The sequence below is a fragment of the Neoarius graeffei genome, chromosome 11 (assembly GCF_027579695.1).
Source record: "Neoarius graeffei isolate fNeoGra1 chromosome 11, fNeoGra1.pri, whole genome shotgun sequence".
NCBI lineage: Eukaryota > Metazoa > Chordata > Actinopteri > Siluriformes > Ariidae > Neoarius > Neoarius graeffei.
The window spans coordinates 4,389,201-4,410,895 of NC_083579.1; the positions used below are offsets into that span (position 1 = coordinate 4,389,201).

The window sequence follows — 21,695 nt, forward strand, 5'->3', positions numbered from 1 at the left end:
AGTATGGGGGTGTTTTAGGGAGTGTGTAATGAAGTATGGGGGTGCGTTAGGGAGTGTGTAATGGAGTATAGTGGTGTGTAATGGAGTATGGGGGTGCGTTAGGGAGTGTGTAATGGAGTATGGGGGTGCGTTAGGGAGTGTGTAATGGAGTATAGGGGTGTGTAATGGAGTATGGGGGTGTGTTAGCGAGTGTGTAATGGAGTATGGGGGTGCGTTAGGGAGTGTGTAATGGAGTATGGGGGTGCGTTAGGGAGTGTGTAATGGAGTATGGGGGTGAGTTAGGGAGTGTGTAATGGAGTATGGGGGTGCGTTAGGGAGTGTGTAATGGAGTATGGGGGTGCGTTAGGGAGTGTGTAATGGAGTATGGGGGTGCGTTAGGGAGTGTGTAATGGAGTATGGGGGCGCGTTAGGGAGTGTGTAATGGAGTATGGGGGCTCGTTAGGGAGTGTGTAATGGAGTATGGGGGCGCGTTAGTGAGTGTGTAATGGAGTATGGAGGCGGGTTAGGGAGTGTGTAATGGAGTATGGGGGTGCGTTAGGAAGTGTGTAATGGAGTATGGGGGTGCGTTAGGGAGTGTGTAATGGAGTATAGGGGTGTGTAATGGAGTATGGGGGTGTGTTAGGGAGTGTGTAATGGAGTATGGGGGTGCGTTAGGGAGTGTGTAATGGAGTATAGGGGTGTGTAATGGAGTATAGGGGTGTGTAATGGAGTATAGGGGTGTGTTAGGGAGTGTGTAATGGAGTATGGGGGTGCATTAGGGAGTGTGTAATGGAGTATGGGGGTGCGTGAGGGAGTGTGTAATGGAGTATGGGGGTGCGTTAGGGAGTGTGTAATGGAGTATGGGGGTGTGTTAGGGAGTGTGTAATGGAGTATGGGGGTGTTTTAGGGAGTGTGCAATGGAGTATGGGGGTGTGTAATGGAGTATGGGGGTGTGTAATGGAGTATGGGGGTGTGTAATGGAGTATAGGGGTGTGTAATGGAGTATGGGGGTGTGTTAGGGAGTGTGCAATGGAGTATGGGGGTGTGTTAGGGAGTGTGTAATGGAGTATGGGGGTGCGTTAGGGAGTGTGTAATGGAGTATGGGGGTGCGTTAGGGAGTGTGTAATGGAGTATGGGGGCGCTTTAGGGAGTGTGTAATGGAGTATGGGGGCGCGTTAGGGAGTGTGTAATGGAGTATGGGGGCGCGTTAGGGAGTGTGTAATGGAGTATGGGGGCGCGTTAGGGAGTGTGTAATGGAGTATGGGGGCGCGTTAGGGAGTGTGTAATGGAGTATGGGGGTGTGTTAGGGAGTGTGTAATGGAGTATGGGGGTGCGTTAGGGAGTGTGTAATGGAGTATAGGGGTGTGTAATGGAGTATGGGGGTGTGTTAGGGAGTGTGTAATGGAGTATGGGGGTGCGTTAGGGAGTGTGTAATGGAGTATAGGGCTGTGTAATGGAGTACGGGGGTACGTTAGGAAGTGTGTAATGGAGTATGGCGGTGCATTAGGGAGTGTGTAATGGAGTATGGGGGTGCGTTAGGGAGTGTGTAATGGAGTATGGGGGTGCGTTAGGGAGTGTGTAATGGAGTATGGGGGCGCTTTAGGGAGTGTGTAATGGAGTATGGGGGCGCGTTAGGGAGTGTGTAATGGAGTATGGGGGCGCGTTAGGGAGTGTGTAATGGAGTATGGGGGCGCGTTAGGGAGTGTGTAATGGAGTATGGGGGCGCGTTAGGGAGTGTGTAATGGAGTATGGGGGCGCGTTAGGGAGTGTGTAATGGAGTATGGGGGTGTGTTAGGGAGTGTGTAATGGAGTATGGGGGTGCGTTAGGGAGTGTGTAATGGAGTATGGGGGTGCGTTAGGGAGTGTGTAATGGAGTATAGGGGTGTGTAATGGAGTATGGGGGTGTGTTAGGGAGTGTGTAATGGAGTATGGGGGTGCGTTAGGGAGTGTGTAATGGAGTATAGGGCTGTGTAATGGAGTACGGGGGTACGTTAGGAAGTGTGTAATGGAGTATGGCGGTGCATTAGGGAGTGTGTAATGGAGTTTGGGGGTGTGTTAGGGAGTGTGTAATGGAGTATAGGGGTGTGTAATGGAGTATAGGGGTGTGTTAGGGAGTGTGTAATGGAGTATGGGGGTGCATTAGGGAGTGTGTAATGGAGTATAGGGCTGTGTAATGGAGTATGGGGGTGCGTTAGGGAGTGTGTAATGGAGTATGGGGGTGTGTTAGGGAGTGTGTAATGGAGTATAGGGGTGTGTAATGGAGTATAAGGGTGTGTAATGGAATATAGGGGTGTGTTAGGGAGTGTGTAATGGAGTATGGGGGTGCATTAGGGAGTGTGTAATGGAGTATAGGGCTGTGTAATGGAGTATGGGGGTGCGTTAGGGAGTGTGTAATGGAGTAAGGGGTGTGTTAGGGAGTGTGTAATGGAGTATGGGGGTGTTTTAGGGAGTGTGTAATGGAGTATGGGGGTGTTTTAGGGAGTGTGTAATGGAGTATGGGGGTGCGTTAGGGAGTGTGTAATGGAGTATGGGGGTGCATTAGGGAGTGTGTAATGGAGTATGGGGGTGCGTTAGGGAGTGTGTAATGGAGTATGGGGGCGCGTTAGGGAGTGTGTAATGGAGTATGGGGGCGCGTTAGGGAGTGTGTAATGGAGTATGGGGGCGCGTTAGGGAGTGTGTAATGGAGTATGGGGGCGCGTTAGGGAGTGTGTAATGGAGTATGGGGGCGCGTTAGGGAGTGTGTAATGGAGTATGGGGGCGCGTTAGGGAGTGTGTAATGGAGTATGGGGGCGCGTTAGGGAGTGTGTAATGGAGTATGGAGGCGGGTTAGGGAGTGTGTAATGGAGTATGGGGGTGCGTTAGGAAGTGTGTAATGGAGTATGGGGGTGCGTTAGGGAGTGTGTAATGGAGTATGGGGTGTGTAATGGAGTATGGGGGTGCGTTAGGGAGTGTGTAATGGAGTATGGGGGTGCGTTAGGGAGTGTGTAATGGAGTATAGGGGTGTGTAATGGAGTATGGGGGTGTGTTAGGGAGTGTGTAATGGAGTATGGGGGTGCGTTAGGGAGTGTGTAATGGAGTATGGGGGTGTGTTAGGGAGTGTGTAATGGAGTATGGGGGTGCGTTAGGGAGTGTGTAATGGAGTATGGGGGTGCGTTAGGGAGTGTGTAATGGAGTATGGGGGTGTGTTAGGGAGTGTGTAATGGAGTATGGGGGTGCGTTAGGGAGTGTGTAATGGAGTATGGGGGTGCATTAGGGAGTGTGTAATGGAGTATGGGGGCGCGTTAGGGAGTGTGTAATGGAGTATGGGGGCGCGTTAGGGAGTGTGTAATGGAGTATGGGGGTGTGTTAGGGAATGTGTAATGGAGTATGGGGGTGCGTTAGGGAGTGTGTAATGGAGTATAGGGCTGTGTAATGGAGTATGGGGGTACGTTAGGAAGTGTGTAATGGAGTATGGGGGTGCATTAGGGAGTGTGTAATGGAGTTTGGGGGTGTGTTAGGGAGTGTGTAATGGAGTATAGGGGTGTGTAATGGAGTATAGGGGTGTGTAATGGAGTATAGGGGTGTGTTAGGGAGTGTGTAATGGAGTATGGGGGTGCATTAGGGAGTGTGTAATGGAGTATAGGGCTGTGTAATGGAGTATGGGGGTGCGTTAGGGAGTGTGTAATGGAGTATGGGGGTGTGTTAGGGAGTGTGTAATGGAGTATAGGGGTGTGTAATGGAGTATAAGGGTGTGTAATGGAATATAGGGGTGTGTTAGGGAGTGTGTAATGGAGTATGGGGGTGCATTAGGGAGTGTGTAATGGAGTATAGGGCTGTGTAATGGAGTATGGGGGTGCGTTAGGGAGTGTGTAATGGAGTAAGGGGTGTGTTAGGGAGTGTGTAATGGAGTATGGGGGTGTTTTAGGGAGTGTGTAATGGAGTATGGGGGTGCTTTAGGGAGTGTGTAATGGAGTATGGGGGTGCGTTAGGGAGTGTGTAATGGAGTATGGGGGTGCATTAGGGAGTGTGTAATGGAGTATGGGGGTGCGTTAGGGAGTGTGTAATGGAGTATGGGGGTGCGTTAGGGAGTGTGTAATGGAGTATGGGGGCGCGTTAGGGAGTGTGTAATGGAGTATGGGGGTGCGTTAGGGAGTGTGTAATGGAGTATGGGGGCGCGTTAGGGAGTGTGTAATGGAGTATGGGGGCGCGTTAGGGAGAGTGTAATGGAGTATGGGGGCGCGTTAGGGAGCGTGTAATGGAGTATGGGGGCGCGTTAGGGAGCGTGTAATGGAGTATGGGGGCGCGTTAGGGAGTGTGTAATGGAGTATGGAGGCGGGTTAGGGAGTGTGTAATGGAGTATGGGGGTGCGTTAGGAAGTGTGTAATGGAGTATGGGGGTGCGTTAGGGAGTGTGTAATGGAGTATGGGGTGTGTAATGGAGTATGGGGGTGCGTTAGGGAGTGTGAAATGGAGTATGGGGGTGCGTTAGGGAGTGTGTAATGGAGTATAGGGGTGTGTAATGGAGTATGGGGTGTGTTAGGGAGTGTGTAATGGAGTATGGGGGTGTGTTAGGGAGTGTGTAATGGAGTATGGGGGTGCGTTAGGGAGTGTGTAATGGAGTATGGGGGTGTGTTAGGGAGTGTGTAATGGAGTATGGGGGTGCATTAGGGAGTGTGTAATGGAGTATGGGGGTGCGGTAGGGAGTGTGTAATGGAGTATGGGGGTGCGTTAGGGAGTGTGTAATGGAGTATGGGGGCGCGTTAGGGAGTGTGTAATGGAGTATGGGGGCACATTAGGGAGTGTGTAATGGAGTATGGGGGCGCGTTAGTGAGTGTGTAATGGAGTATGGAGGCGGGTTAGGGAGTGTGTAATGGAGTATGGGGGTGTGTTAGGAAGTGTGTACTGGAGTATGGGGGTGCGTTAGGGAGTGTGTAATGGAGTATAGGGGTGTGTAATGGAGTATGGGGGTGTGTTAGGGAGTGTGTAATGGAGTATGGGGGTGCATTAGGGAGTGTGTAATGGAGTATGGGGGTGTGTTAGGGAGTGTGTAATGGGGTATAGGGGTGTGTAATGGAGTATAGGGTGTGTAATGGAGTATAGGGGTGTGTTAGGGAGTGTGTAATGGAGTATGGGGGTGCATTAGGGAGTGTGTAATGGAGTATGGGGGTGCGTTAGGGAGTGTGTAATGGAGTATGGGGGTGCGTTAGGGACTGTGTAATGGAGTATGGGGGTGCGTTAGGGAGTGTGTAATGGAGTATGGGGGTGCGTTAGGGAGTGTGTAATGGAGTATGGGGGTGTTTTAGGGAGTGTGTAATGGAGTATGGGGGCGCGTTAGGGAGTGTGTAATGGAGTATGGGGGTGCGTTAGGGAGTGTGTAATGGAGTATGGGGGTGTGTTAGGGAGTGTGTAATGGAGTATGGGGGCGCGTTAGGGAGTGTGTAATGGAGTACGGGGGTGCGTTAGGGAGTGTGTAATGGAGTATGGAGGCGGGTTAGGAAGTGTGTAATGGAGTATGGCGGTGCATTAGGGAGTGTGTAATGGAGTTTGGGGGTGTGTTAGGGAGTGTGTAATGGAGTATAGGGGTGTGTAATGGAGTATAGGGGTGTGTAATGGAGTATAGGGGTGTGTTAGGGAGTGTGTAATGGAGTATGGGGTGCATTAGGGAGTGTGTAATGGAGTATGGGGGTGCATTAGGGAGTGTGTAATGGAGTATAGGGCTGTGTAATGGAGTATGGGGGTGCGTTAGGGAGTGTGTAATGGAGTATGGGGGTGCGTTAGGGAGTGTGTAATGGAGTATGGGGGCGCGTTAGGGAGTGTGTAATGGAGTATGGGGGCACGTTAGGGAGTGTGTAATGGAGTATGGGGGCGCGTTAGTGAGTGTGTAATGGAGTATGGAGGCGGGTTAGGGAGTGTGTAATGGAGTATGGGGGTGCGTTAGGAAGTGTGTAATGGAGTATGGGGGTGCGTTAGGGAGTGTGTAATGGAGTATAGGGGTGTGTAATGGAGTATGGGGGTGTGTTAGGGAGTGTGTAATGGAGTATGGGGGTGCGTTAGGGAGTGTGTAATGGAGTATAGGGGTGTGTAATGGAGTATAGGGGTGTGTAATGGAGTATAGGGGTGTGTTAGGGAGTGTGTAATGGAGTATGGGGGTGCATTAGGGAGTGTGTAATGGAGTATGGGGGTGCGTTAGGGAGTGTGTAATGGAGTATGGGGGTGCGTTAGGGAGTGTGTAATGGAGTATGGGGGTGTGTTAGGGAGTGTGTAATGGAGTATGGGGGTGTTTTAGGGAGTGTGCAATGGAGTATGGGGGTGTGTAATGGAGTATGGGGGTGTGTAATGGAGTATGGGGGTGTGTAATGGAGTATAGGGGTGTGTAATGGAGTATGGGGGTGTGTTAGGGAGTGTGCAATGGAGTATGGGGGTGTGTTAGGGAGTGTGTAATGGAGTATGGGGGTGCGTTAGGGAGTGTGTAATGGAGTATGGGGGTGCGTTAGGGAGTGTGTAATGGAGTATGGGGGCGCTTTAGGGAGTGTGTAATGGAGTATGGGGGCGCGTTAGGGAGTGTGTAATGGAGTATGGCGGCGCGTTAGGGAGTGTGTAATGGAGTATGGGGGCGCGTTAGGGAGTGTGTAATGGAGTATGGGGGCGCGTTAGGGAGTGTGTAATGGAGTATGGGGGTGTGTTAGGGAGTGTGTAATGGAGTATGGGGGTGCGTTAGGGAGTGTGTAATGGAGTATAGGGGTGTGTAATGGAGTATGGGGGTGTGTTAGGGAGTGTGTAATGGAGTATGGGGGTGCGTTAGGGAGTGTGTAATGGAGTATAGGGCTGTGTAATGGAGTACGGGGGTACGTTAGGAAGTGTGTAATGGAGTATGGCGGTGCATTAGGGAGTGTGTAATGGAGTATGGGGGTGCGTTAGGGAGTGTGTAATGGAGTATGGGGGTGCGTTAGGGAGTGTGTAATGGAGTATGGGGGCGCTTTAGGGAGTGTGTAATGGAGTATGGGGGCGCGTTAGGGAGTGTGTAATGGAGTATGGGGGCGCGTTAGGGAGTGTGTAATGGAGTATGGGGGCGCGTTAGGGAGTGTGTAATGGAGTATGGGGGCGCGTTAGGGAGTGTGTAATGGAGTATGGGGGCGCGTTAGGGAGTGTGTAATGGAGTATGGGGGTGTGTTAGGGAGTGTGTAATGGAGTATGGGGGTGCGTTAGGGAGTGTGTAATGGAGTATGGGGGTGCGTTAGGGAGTGTGTAATGGAGTATAGGGGTGTGTAATGGAGTATGGGGGTGTGTTAGGGAGTGTGTAATGGAGTATGGGGGTGCGTTAGGGAGTGTGTAATGGAGTATAGGGCTGTGTAATGGAGTACGGGGGTACGGTAGGAAGTGTGTAATGGAGTATGGCGGTGCATTAGGGAGTGTGTAATGGAGTTTGGGGGTGTGTTAGGGAGTGTGTAATGGAGTATAGGGGTGTGTAATGGAGTATAGGGGTGTGTTAGGGAGTGTGTAATGGAGTATGGGGGTGCATTAGGGAGTGTGTAATGGAGTATAGGGCTGTGTAATGGAGTATGGGGGTGCGTTAGGGAGTGTGTAATGGAGTATGGGGGTGTGTTAGGGAGTGTGTAATGGAGTATAGGGGTGTGTAATGGAGTATAAGGGTGTGTAATGGAATATAGGGGTGTGTTAGGGAGTGTGTAATGGAGTATGGGGGTGCATTAGGGAGTGTGTAATGGAGTATAGGGCTGTGTAATGGAGTATGGGGGTGCGTTAGGGAGTGTGTAATGGAGTAAGGGGTGTGTTAGGGAGTGTGTAATGGAGTATGGGGGTGTTTTAGGGAGTGTGTAATGGAGTATGGGGGTGTTTTAGGGAGTGTGTAATGGAGTATGGGGGTGCGTTAGGGAGTGTGTAATGGAGTATGGGGGTGCATTAGGGAGTGTGTAATGGAGTATGGGGGTGCGTTAGGGAGTGTGTAATGGAGTATGGGGGCGCGTTAGGGAGTGTGTAATGGAGTATGGGGGCGCGTTAGGGAGTGTGTAATGGAGTATGGGGGCGCGTTAGGGAGTGTGTAATGGAGTATGGGGGCGCGTTAGGGAGTGTGTAATGGAGTATGGGGGCGCGTTAGGGAGTGTGTAATGGAGTATGGGGGCGCGTTAGGGAGTGTGTAATGGAGTATGGGGGCGCGTTAGGGAGTGTGTAATGGAGTATGGGGGCGCGTTAGGGAGTGTGTAATGGAGTATGGGGGCGCGTTAGGGAGTGTGTAATGGAGTATGGGGGCGCGTTAGGGAGTGTGTAATGGAGTATGGGGGCGCGTTAGGGAGTGTGTAATGGAGTATGGGGGCGCGTTAGGGAGTGTGTAATGGAGTATGGGGGCGCGTTAGGGAGTGTGTAATGGAGTATGGGGGCGCGTTAGGGAGTGTGTAATGGAGTATGGAGGCGGGTTAGGGAGTGTGTAATGGAGTATGGGGGTGCGTTAGGAAGTGTGTAATGGAGTATGGGGGTGCGTTAGGGAGTGTGTAATGGAGTATGGGGTGTGTAATGGAGTATGGGGGTGCGTTAGGGAGTGTGTAATGGAGTATGGGGGTGCGTTAGGGAGTGTGTAATGGAGTATAGGGGTGTGTAATGGAGTATGGGGGTGTGTTAGGGAGTGTGTAATGGAGTATGGGGGTGTGTTAGGGAGTGTGTAATGGAGTATGGGGGTGCGTTAGGGAGTGTGTAATGGAGTATGGGGGTGCGTTAGGGAGTGTGTAATGGAGTATGGGGGTGTGTTAGGGAGTGTGTAATGGAGTATGGGGGTGCGTTAGGGAGTGTGTAATGGAGTATGGGGGTGCATTAGGGAGTGTGTAATGGAGTATGGGGGCGCGTTAGGGAGTGTGTAATGGAGTATGGGGGCGCGTTAGGGAGTGTGTAATGGAGTATGGGGGTGTGTTAGGGAATGTGTAATGGAGTATGGGGGTGCGTTAGGGAGTGTGTAATGGAGTATAGGGCTGTGTAATGGAGTATGGGGGTACGTTAGGAAGTGTGTAATGGAGTATGGGGGTGCATTAGGGAGTGTGTAATGGAGTTTGGGGGTGTGTTAGGGAGTGTGTAATGGAGTATAGGGGTGTGTAATGGAGTATAGGGGTGTGTAATGGAGTATAGGGGTGTGTTAGGGAGTGTGTAATGGAGTATGGGGGTGCATTAGGGAGTGTGTAATGGAGTATAGGGCTGTGTAATGGAGTATGGGGGTGCGTTAGGGAGTGTGTAATGGAGTATGGGGGTGTGTTAGGGAGTGTGTAATGGAGTATAGGGGTGTGTAATGGAGTATAAGGGTGTGTAATGGAATATAGGGGTGTGTTAGGGAGTGTGTAATGGAGTATGGGGGTGCATTAGGGAGTGTGTAATGGAGTATAGGGCTGTGTAATGGAGTATGGGGGTGCGTTAGGGAGTGTGTAATGGAGTAAGGGGTGTGTTAGGGAGTGTGTAATGGAGTATGGGGGTGTTTTAGGGAGTGTGTAATGGAGTATGGGGGTGCTTTAGGGAGTGTGTAATGGAGTATGGGGGTGCGTTAGGGAGTGTGTAATGGAGTATGGGGGTGCATTAGGGAGTGTGTAATGGAGTATGGGGGTGCGTTAGGGAGTGTGTAATGGAGTATGGGGGTGCGTTAGGGAGTGTGTAATGGAGTATGGGGGCGCGTTAGGGAGTGTGTAATGGAGTATGGGGGTGCGTTAGGGAGTGTGTAATGGAGTATGGGGGCGCGTTAGGGAGTGTGTAATGGAGTATGGGGGCGCGTTAGGGAGAGTGTAATGGAGTATGGGGGCGCGTTAGGGAGCGTGTAATGGAGTATGGGGGCGCGTTAGGGAGCGTGTAATGGAGTATGGGGGCGCGTTAGGGAGTGTGTAATGGAGTATGGAGGCGGGTTAGGGAGTGTGTAATGGAGTATGGGGGTGCGTTAGGAAGTGTGTAATGGAGTATGGGGGTGCGTTAGGGAGTGTGTAATGGAGTATGGGGTGTGTAATGGAGTATGGGGGTGCGTTAGGGAGTGTGAAATGGAGTATGGGGGTGCGTTAGGGAGTGTGTAATGGAGTATAGGGGTGTGTAATGGAGTATGGGGTGTGTTAGGGAGTGTGTAATGGAGTATGGGGGTGTGTTAGGGAGTGTGTAATGGAGTATGGGGGTGCGTTAGGGAGTGTGTAATGGAGTATGGGGGTGTGTTAGGGAGTGTGTAATGGAGTATGGGGGTGCATTAGGGAGTGTGTAATGGAGTATGGGGGTGCGGTAGGGAGTGTGTAATGGAGTATGGGGGTGCGTTAGGGAGTGTGTAATGGAGTATGGGGGCGCGTTAGGGAGTGTGTAATGGAGTATGGGGGCACATTAGGGAGTGTGTAATGGAGTATGGGGGCGCGTTAGTGAGTGTGTAATGGAGTATGGAGGCGGGTTAGGGAGTGTGTAATGGAGTATGGGGGTGTGTTAGGAAGTGTGTACTGGAGTATGGGGGTGCGTTAGGGAGTGTGTAATGGAGTATAGGGGTGTGTAATGGAGTATGGGGGTGTGTTAGGGAGTGTGTAATGGAGTATGGGGGTGCATTAGGGAGTGTGTAATGGAGTATGGGGGTGTGTTAGGGAGTGTGTAATGGGGTATAGGGGTGTGTAATGGAGTATAGGGTGTGTAATGGAGTATAGGGGTGTGTTAGGGAGTGTGTAATGGAGTATGGGGGTGCATTAGGGAGTGTGTAATGGAGTATGGGGGTGCGTTAGGGAGTGTGTAATGGAGTATGGGGGTGCGTTAGGGACTGTGTAATGGAGTATGGGGGTGCGTTAGGGAGTGTGTAATGGAGTATGGGGGTGCGTTAGGGAGTGTGTAATGGAGTATGGGGGTGTTTTAGGGAGTGTGTAATGGAGTATGGGGGCGCGTTAGGGAGTGTGTAATGGAGTATGGGGGTGCGTTAGGGAGTGTGTAATGGAGTATGGGGGTGTGTTAGGGAGTGTGTAATGGAGTATGGGGGCGCGTTAGGGAGTGTGTAATGGAGTACGGGGGTGCGTTAGGGAGTGTGTAATGGAGTATGGAGGCGGGTTAGGAAGTGTGTAATGGAGTATGGCGGTGCATTAGGGAGTGTGTAATGGAGTTTGGGGGTGTGTTAGGGAGTGTGTAATGGAGTATAGGGGTGTGTAATGGAGTATAGGGGTGTGTAATGGAGTATAGGGGTGTGTTAGGGAGTGTGTAATGGAGTATGGGGTGCATTAGGGAGTGTGTAATGGAGTATGGGGGTGCATTAGGGAGTGTGTAATGGAGTATAGGGCTGTGTAATGGAGTATGGGGGTGCGTTAGGGAGTGTGTAATGGAGTATGGAGGCGGGTTAGGGAGTGTGTAATGGAGTATGGGGGTGTGTTAGGGAGTGTGTAATGGAGTATAGGGGTGTGTAATGGAGTATAAGGGTGTGTAATGGAATATAGGGGTGTGTTAGGGAGTGTGTAATGGAGTATGGGGGTGCATTAGGGAGTGTGTAATGGAGTATAGGGCTGTGTAATGGAGTATGGGGGTGCGTTAGGGAGTGTGTAATGGAGTAAGGGGTGTGTTAGGGAGTGTGTAATGGAGTATGGGGGTGTTTTAGGGAGTGTGTAATGGAGTATGGGGGTGTTTTAGGGAGTGTGTAATGGAGTATGGGGGTGCATTAGGGAGTGTGTAATGGAGTATGGGGGTGCGTTAGGGAGTGTGTAATGGAGTATGGGGGTGCGTTAGGGAGTGTGTAATGGAGTATGGGGGCGCGTTAGGGAGTGTGTAATGGAGTATGGGGGCACGTTAGGGAGTGTGTAATGGAGTATGGGGGCGCGTTAGGGAGTGTGTAATGGAGTATGGGGGCGCGTTAGGGAGTGTGTAATGGAGTATGGGGGCGCGTTAGGGAGTGTGTAATGGAGTATGGGGGCGCGTTAGGGAGTGTGTAATGGAGTATGGAGGCGGGTTAGGGAGTGTGTAATGGAGTATGGGGGTGCGTTAGGAATTGTGTAATGGAGTATGGGGGTGCGTTAGGGAGTGTGTAATGGAGTATGGGGTGTGTAATGGAGTATGGGGGTGCGTTAGGGAGTGTGTAATGGAGTATGGGGGTGCGTTAGGGAGTGTGTAATGGAGTATAGGGGTGTGTAATGGAGTATGGGGGTGTGTTAGGGAGTGTGTAATGGAGTATGGGGGTGCGTTAGGGAGTGTGTAATGGAGTATGGGGGTGTGTTAGGGAGTGTGTAATGGAGTATGGGGGTGCGTTAGGGAGTGTGTAATGGAGTATGGGGGTGCAGTAGGGAGTGTGTAATGGAGTATGGGGGTGCGTTAGGGAGTGTGTAATGGAGTATGGGGGCGCGTTAGGGAGTGTGTAATGGAGTATGGGGGCACGTTAGGGAGTGTGTAATGGAGTATGGGGGCGCGTTAGTGAGTGTGTAATGGAGTATGGAGGCGGGTTAGGGAGTGTGTAATGGAGTATGGGGGTGCGTTAGGAAGTGTGTAATGGAGTATGGGGGTGCGTTAGGGAGTGTGTAATGGAGTATAGGGGTGTGTAATGGAGTATGGGGGTGTGTTAGGGAGTGTGTAATGGAGTATGGGGGTGCGTTAGGGAGTGTGTAATGGAGTATGGGGGTGTGTTAGGGAGTGTGTAATGGAGTACAGGGGTGTGTAATGGAGTATAGGGTGTGTAATGGAGTATAGGGGTGTGTTAGGGAGTGTGTAATGGAGTATGGGGGTGCATTAGGGAGTGTGTAATGGAGTATGGGGGTGCGTTAGGGAGTGTGTAATGGAGTATGGGGGTGCGTTAGGGAGTGTGTAATGGAGTATGGGGGTGCGTTAGGGAGTGTGTAATGGAGTATGGGGGTGCGTTAGGGAGTGTGTAATGGAGTATGGGGGTGTGTTAGGGAGTGTGTAATGGAGTATGGGGGTGTTTTAGGGAGTGTGTAATGGAGTATGGGGGTGTGTTAGGGAGTGTGTAATGGAGTATGGGGTGCATTAGGGAGTGTGTAATGGAGTATGGGGGTGCGTTAGGGAGTGTGTAATGGAGTATGGGGGTGCGTTAGGGAGTGTGTAATGGAGTATAGGGGTGTGTTAGGGAGTGTGTAATGGAGTATAGGGGTGCGTTAGGGAGTGTGTAATGGAGTATAGGAGTGCGTTAGGGAGTGTGTAATGGAGTATGGGGGTGTGTTAGGGAGTGTGTAATGGAGTATGGGGGTGTGTTAGGGAGTGTGTAATGGAGTATGGGGGTGTGTTAGGGAGTGTGTAATGGAGTATGGGGGTGTGTTAGGGAGTGTGTAATGGAGTATGGGGGTGTGTTAGGGAGTGTGTAATGGAATATGGGGGTGTGTTAGGGAGTGTAGGAGTGAGTAATGCAGTGTGTAAGGAAGTGTAGGAGTGTGTAAGGCATTGCAGTGGTTTCTGTTGGAATAAACTCACTCTTCACAGTCAGAGTCTCTGGGTTTTTATCCTTCTGTCGCTCCCTGATTCTCCCTACAGCCATCTATGTCTATATTTCCCTTTTGTCCTCTACAACAGTGGTTCTTAACTGGAACAGTCTTGGGACCCACAATTTTCCATGGTCATTAGGTCGCGATCCAATTTTTTTAGCGTTCAAGTCAATTTAATGTAATTCTCAAAATATAACCATAATATGTAATAATAACATTATTATTATTATTATTATTATTATTATTATAATAATACCTGTGTTTGCATCTGCATGGCCATTATATGCTGTATGTCTGATCAATAAACATAGGCAAAACATTTACATTTTTAATTCATTTAATCAAGACGTTAACTTTATACATTTAACATAGTAGGCTGTATGAACATTGCAACATGAATTTGAGCTACAACAACTATTTCTTGACATTAAAAAGACCAGGTATTGGGCTTTCAATACAGGGTTGGGAAGATTCCCATTCTGGTTTGTAATGAATAGCAAGTATGAACGCAGCAATTAGCAAAATAACACTTGCCTATATTCTCACGTATGCCGTGTATGCCTGTACAATGAGGAACACCTTTAATGAGAGAGTTGGGGATGTTTTTTACTAAGTACCACGGCTTCAGAATCAGGTAGGATGGTAGACAGAGCAACTCGTAGATCGTGTTCAGTGTCCAACCTGTTCCTCTGTTTTGATTTCAGTTGGACAAGAGTGGAGAAGCCACTTTCACAAAGATAGGTGGTGCTGAAGGGCAATAAGATTTTAATTGTCCGGCTTGCCAACGTGGAATACTCAGCTGTCACACTGCACCAGAACTGACACAGAGTGACTTTGCCGAATTTTGTTTTCATTGACTGGTCACACGACAGTTCGATCAGCTGGTTCTCTTCCTCACTTGGCAGCGCAGCGTTTTCAACATCGGTTTCAAAGGGATCACGCACCCATTCTTCCTCTCTGCTCTGTGCACTCTCCGGGAAGTAGTCATTAAACCGCGTTTGCAGTTTGTTGAGATGTGCAGAGATGGTGCTCTTCAGAGCATTTTTGTCCGTGACGCTATCCAGCTATCAGTTTCAACAGCTTCATGCTCTCATGTGCAAGTGTCTCACCACATTCCACACAGATGGGTTTCTGTACCATTTTGTCCTCAACACAACTAAATCCATATTTCAAATATTCGGGGTCGTACCATTGTTTCGACATGTTGTTCACCACTCAAATGACTAGCATGCACGTTATGTCGCATAAACATTCTGTGTCTATGGCAACAGATGACACGGAGCTGGAATCGTCTATCAAAATAAGAGTTGTAAATTGTCGCAGAAAAAAGTTGCACTTTTTTTTAGTGAATCAATGAATTAGCATTTTTTTTACACCACAGCTCCGCGACCCACCCAGGACCCCTCCGCGACCCACTTTTGGGTCGCGACCCACCAGTTAACGACCCTGTCTCACTCTCCCTTTTGTCTTCTAACACCCTGTCTCACTCTCTGTCTCTCTATATATCCATTTCTTTCTTTCTTTCTTTCTTTCTTTCTTTCTTTCTTTCTTTCTTTCTTTCTTTCTTTCTTTCTACCTCTCTCTCTCTCTCACACACACACACACACACACACACACACACACACACACACACACACTCATTTCTGACGTTTCCTCACTCAGGCATGTCTGGAAATGTTCTCTCTCTCCTCTGTAATTTACACTAATTTGCACAAAGTGAAGTGTGTGTGTGTGTGTGTGTGTGTGTGTGTGTGTGTGTGTGTGTGTGTGTGTGTGTGTGTATGAGATCTCATCTAAAACAAACCAAACTAACTATTTATTATCGCTACTCATAAACATTCCTGAAAATCAGCCCGAGTGTGTCACCATGTTTACACTGCTGTTCTGTGGTGTTTGTATTGTAGTACGTGTATCCATATATATATATATATATATATATATATATATATATATATATATATATACACACACACGTGTGTGTGTGTGTGTGTTTGCTGATCTGTCGTTTTCCAGTGATGTTCCCTAATGATAGAGGATCACGGGGGAAAAAGTGCGCCCAGCCAGGGGAAAGTGTGCAGCTAAAGATGAAATGAGCTGTTACTGGTTTGGTTTAGACTGAGGGAATAAACAGAGGAACGAGAGACGGATGTGGTGGAGAGAGAAAGAGAGAATCGGGCAGAGAATCCGAGTTCTGTGTGTGTGTGTTTATAAATGGGGGCTTCAAAGTTCTAGTTCAAATCTCAAAATGTTGCTTTACCACTTATGAAACTTTGTTTCTGGTTCAGTTCTCCAGATAACCTTTATGAGAAGAAGAAGAATAGCCTGAGGAAGAAGAAGAACCCAAAGAAGAAGACCCTGAAGAAGAAACTGAAAAAAGAAGGAGAGCCCAAAGAAGAAGAAAAAGACCCAAAGAAGAAGAACCTGAAGAACCCAAAGAAGAAGAACCTGAAGAACCCAAAGAAGAAGAACCTGAAGAAGAAACTGAAAAGAAGAAGAAGAGCCCAAAGAAGAAGAGGAAGAAGAAGAAAAAGAACCCAAAGGAAAAGAAGACCCCAAAGAAGAACAACAACAAGAAGACCCCAAAGAAGAGGAAGAACCCAAAGAAGAAGAACCTAAAGAAGAAAAAGAACCCAAAGAAGAAGAACCTGAAGAAGAAGAACCCAAAAAAAGAAGACCCTAAAGAAGAAGAACCTGAAGAAGAACCTTTAGAATGAGAAGACAACAACCTGAAGAAGAACCTGAAGAAGAGAGAAGATGAACCTGAAGACAAAGAACCTGTAGAATGAGAAGAAGAAGAACCTGAAGACAAAGAACCTGTAGAATGAGAAGAACAACAACAACCTGAAGAAGAAGAAAAAGAATAAGAAAAAAACCCACACTGGGTTCGTCAAAATTCCATGGTGCACTTCTCTTGGCCCTGATGTAGAACCACTGCTTCATACAGAGCGTCTGCTGATCAGAGATTTCGGGTTCTACACAGAACTTTTAGAAGCACTTCGCTTTTCTTCTACTTGTAACCATCTCTGAGAAATTAACATTCTGTTCTTGACATAGCTGTCCCTCTTGGAGGAACATCTACATGATCTACATAAAACCTGAGAAAAAGAGTGTTTCCCGACCGGAGATGTTTCCAAGTAGAAGAAAAGTGAAGAAACCATCGGAAAGCTTAGAAACCTTAAATCTACGTACTGTAGTAGAATGCTCCAACAGAGTGTTGGACTATCAGAACCTTTCTTAGCTTTTCTTCTCCATGAGATCATCTCTGATCCCAGACTGTTGTGTGGAACCACTGTTCTCATGATTGGATGATTTGGGGGAACCTTAAGGGATTGACGTTGAATCGTACAACCCCGATTCCAAAAAAGTTGGGACAAAGTGCAAATTGTAAATAAAAACGGAATGCAATGATGTGGAAGTTTCAAAATTCCATATTTTATTCAGAATAGAACATAGATGACATATCAAATGTTTAAACTGAGAAAATGTATCATTTAAAGAGAAAAATTAGGTGATTTTAAATTTCATGACAACAACACATCTCAAAAAAGTTGGGACAAGGCCATGTTTCCCACTGTGAGACATCCCCTTTTCTCTTTACAACAGTCTGTAAACGTCTGGGGACTGAGGAGACAAGTTGCTCAAGTTTAGGGATAGGAATGTTAACCCATTCTTGTCTAATGTAGGATTCTAGTTGCTCAACTGTCTTAGGTCTTTTTTGTCGTATCTTCCGTTTTATGATGCGCCAAATGTTTTCTATGGGTGAAAGATCTGGAATGCAGGCTGGCCAGTTCAGTACCCGGACCCTTCTTCTACGCAGCCATGATGCTGTAATTGATGCAGTAGTGGTTTGGCATTGTCATGTTGGAAAATGCAAGGTCTTCCCTGAAAGAGACGTCCTCTGGATGGGAGCATATGTTGCTCTAGAACCTGGATATACCTTTCAGCATTGATGGTGTCTTTCCAGATGTGTAAGCTGCCCATGCCACACGCACTAATGCAACCCCATACCATCAGAGATGCAGGCTTCTGAACTGAGCGCTGATAACAACTTGGGTCGTCCTTCTCCTCTTTAGTCCGAATGACACGGCGTCCCTGATTTCCATAAAGAACTTCAAATTTTGATTCGTCTGACCACAGAACAGTTTTCCACTTTGCCACAGTCCATTTTAAATGAGCCTTGGCCCAGAGAAGACGTCTGCGCTTCTGGATCGTGTTTAGATATGGCTTCTTCTTTGAACTATAGAGTTTTAGCTGGCAACGGCGGATGGCACGGTGAATTGTGTTCACAGATAATGTTCTCTGGAAATATTCCTGAGCCCATTTTGTGATTTCCAATACAGAAGCATGCCTGTATGTGATGCAGTGCCGTCTAAGGGCCCGAAGATCACGGGCACCCAGTATGGTTTTCCGGCCTTGACCCTTACGCACAGAGATTCTTCCAGATTCTCTGAATCTTTTGATGATATTATGCACTGTAGATGATGATATGTTCAAACTCTTTGCAATTTTACACTGTCAAACTCCTTTCTGATATTGCTCCACTATTTGTCGGTGCATAATTAGGGGGATTGGTGATCCTCTTCCCATCTTTACTTCTGAGAGCCGCTGCCACTCCAAGATGCTCTTTTTATACCCAGTCATGTTAATGACCTATTGCCAATTGACCTAATGAGTTGCAATTTGGTCCTCCAGCTGTTCATTTTTTGTACCTTTAACTTTTCCAGCCTCTTATTGCCCCTGTCCCAACTTTTTTGAGATGTCTTGCTGTCATGAAATTTCAAATGAGCCAATATTTGGCATGAAATTTCAAAATGTCTCACTTTCGACATTTGATATGTTGTCTATGTTCTATTGTGAATACAATATCAGTTTTTGAGATTTGTAAATTATTGCATTCCGTTTTTATTTACAATTTGTACTTTGTCCCAACTTTTTTGGAATCAGGGTTGTACAACAGAACGCTGTCCTATCAGAGACGGCTGCACATAAGAAAGAATAAAAAATTAAGAACCCTTCCTGCTCCATGTCGAACCCCAGACAGATGTGCAAACCCCAGACAGATGTGTCCAAGTAGAAGAAAAAGAGAAACAAAGAAAACTTCAGAAATATAAGAGCCTTTAAATGTTCTGTGTGGAACCCTACAGTTGTTGTTGTTGTTGCCTTTTCGGGAAACTGATTTCGTAAGAGCAATATTTAATTTCTCTCTCTTTTTTTATTCTGAAGTGCTCTAATTTTAATTTAATGGTGGTTCTGAAAATATCTCCCAAACCCATGACATCACCGTGTTACAGTTTCAGACTGGCGGCGTTTTGGAACCTGCACTTTTGTGGTGGAAAAAATGCCGAACGCAGAACCCTGCTGGTGAGAAAGAACTTAGAGAGGAGGAAGTTCAGGATTTCAGATTTTCTCCACCAAAAAACAAACAAAACAAACAAACAAACAAACAAACAAACAAATAAATAAACCCACATCATGCCTTAATTTTCTCCAAACTGTCTGTCTCTCTCACCATCTTCCCACCTGTCTTTCACAATGTATTCGTCTCTATCTTTCTCCACTTGTCTGTCTCTCTCTCTGTCTCTACCTTCTTCCGCTCTCTTACTCTCTTCTGTCTCTACGTCTATCTCGCAATCAATCACCCATCCTAGCTGTCTGTCTTTCTCTCTTTCCCTGTCTTTCAGTTCTTATCTCTCTCTCTCTCTCTCTCTCTCTCAGTGAGCTGAAAGTTTCCGCTCCACATGGTGTATTTTCACAACTAATCAGTATTAGATCTCACACACAGGCGGTGTTTAGAGAGCCGAAGGATGTGAGCGTGGGATCTCACATGCTCAAAGAGAGAAAGACAGGAAGGGTGGTGTGACAGACAGACAGACAGACAGACAGATAGAGCTGGGTGGACTGAAGGAAAGTCACAGCATCATTTGTTGTGGACAGAATTTCCTGCACATTTCTGCTTATTAAAATGAGCTCGGATTAAAGTTTTGAAAAATGATCTGATAATGTATGTATGTGTGTGTGTGTGTGTGTGTGTGTGTGTGTGTGTGTTAGATCATACCATTACAGCAATATACTCCCCGTTACCATGGTTACTGAGTAAACTGCTGCCTCCTTTGCTCTGTACTTCACAGGAGGAATGAGTCTCTCTCTCTCTCTCTCTCTCTCTCTCTCTCTCACGTGCATAAAGATGAAAGATGCAAATAAAAAGAAAGAAAAAAGAGAGAGACAGAAAAAACATCAGAGTGAAAGAAAAAAACAGAAAAAAACAGAGTGAGAAAGAAAGAAAGAAAGAAAGAAAGAAAGAAAGATCAGAGTGAAAGAAAGAAAGAAAGAAAGAAAGAAAGAAAGAAAGAAAGAAAGAAATGGAAAAACAGACTGAAAGAAAGAAAGAAAGAAAGAAAGAAAGAAAGAAAGAAAGAAAGAAAGAAAGAAATGGAAAAACAGACTGAAAAAAAGAAAGAAAGAAAGAAAGAAAGAAAGAAAGAAAGAAAGAAAGGTCAGAGTGAAAGAAAGATCAGAGTGAAAGAAAGAAAGAAAGAAAGAAAGAAAGAAAGAAAGAAAGAAAGAAAGAAAGAAAGAAAGAAATGGAAAAACAGACTGAAAGAAAGATCAGAGTGAAAGAAAGAAAGATCAGAGTGAAAGAAAGAAAGAAAGAAAGAAAGAAAGAAAGAAAGAAAGAAAGAAAGAAAGAAACATCAGAGTGAAAGAAAGAAAGAAAGAAAGAAAGAAAGAAAGAAAGAAAGATCAGAGTGAAAGAAAGAAAGAAAGAAACATCAGAGTGAAAGAAAGAAAGAAAGAAAGAAAGAAAGAAAGAAAGAAAGAAAGATGGACAGGCAGCAGAAGGAGAAATATGTGCCTCATCAGCATCACACACACTGTCACACACAGTCTCACTCAGACACACACACACACACACACACACACACACACTCTCACACACTCTCACTCACACAGTCACACACACTCTCACTCACACACACACACACACACACACACACACACACACACACACACACACTCACTCACACAGTCACACACACTCTCACTCACACACACAGTCACGCACACTCTCTCTCACACACACACACACACACACACACACACACACACACACACACTCTCACTCATACACTCTCACACACAGTCACACACACTCTCTCACACACACACACACACACACACACACACACACACACACACACACTCACTCACACAGTCACACACTCTCTCTCTCACACACACACACACACACACACTCTCTCACTCATACACTCTCACACACACAGTCACACACACTCTCACACACTCTCGCTCACACACACAGTCACGCACACTCTCTCTCACACACACACACACACACACACACACACACACACACACACACAGTCACACACACTCTCACACACACTCTCACACACTCACTATCTCACCTTGTCCACACGCTCCTTTGTGCACGAGCAGCACGGGCGGCTGTTGGAGCTCCTGCGCGCTCTCGCTGGCCCGTTTCAGTTCGCACGCGCTCCGGTACGACGCTCCGTCGCTGCCGCACACCGGCTCCTCGCTCGCGCACACACACACTGCTGTTCGCGCTCTTCGCCGGAACAGGACTGGTGGTGATGACAGTGATGATGATGATGATGATGATGATTCGACGCAGCGCAGCCCGCGCGCGCACACCGGATCACCGAGCCGCCTCGCGCCCCCGGCCCCCACACACGCCTCGCCCTCACCGGACGCGCACACCGCGCAGCAGCCGCACGCGTCGAGCGCGAGCTCCGTGACGCAGCGCGCGGGCAGCGCAGGACAGCGAGACTTATCACACCGCGCGGGACAAGCACCGATCAGCGCGCGCTTCCCGATCCGCGCGCTCACCGGAGAAACAAGAACTCCAGAGCACACACACAGCAGCAGCACGGAGCTGAGCGCGAGCGACTCCATCACACACACACACACACACACACACACACACACACACAACAGAACAGCAGCAGTGTGTCAGGCAGTGTGTTTTCCTGGATGATCCCGCCCCTTTAAACTTTACTGACCAATCAGAACGCACCAATTACACTCCCACACCACATGACTTTACAATCACATTTCATTCAAATAAAACAAACCTGAGCTTTAGGAGTTCTGTGTTCAGGGGTGTTTCCAGGGGTTTCTTGGGGCCCCAGGCAAAACGGGCCCCGCCCCCTAACTACTGACAGCCCTAATACATTGTCACGTGGTAACTGTGACAGACATAAAAATGTCTCTATAACCTGAGAATTCTGACAGCATTCCTGACAGCGCAGGCAGAATCAGCGCCGCTGCTGACGGACTCGCTGTGACCGGAACT

General features: G+C 47.9%; 1 protein-coding gene across 1 annotated transcript in view; it reads right to left on the reverse strand.

Moving 5' to 3' along the window:
• LOC132894053 (serine protease HTRA1A-like) overlaps positions 1-21,345 on the reverse strand; it is a 58,580-nt gene extending 37,235 nt beyond the window's left edge. The window contains exon 1 of the mRNA XM_060933289.1: positions 20,788-21,345. Within this exon, the coding sequence (XP_060789272.1) occupies positions 20,788-21,295 (508 nt within the window). The 5' untranslated portion in view covers positions 21,296-21,345. The remainder of the gene's footprint in view (positions 1-20,787) is intronic.
• Between the last annotated feature and the right edge of the window lie 350 nt (positions 21,346-21,695).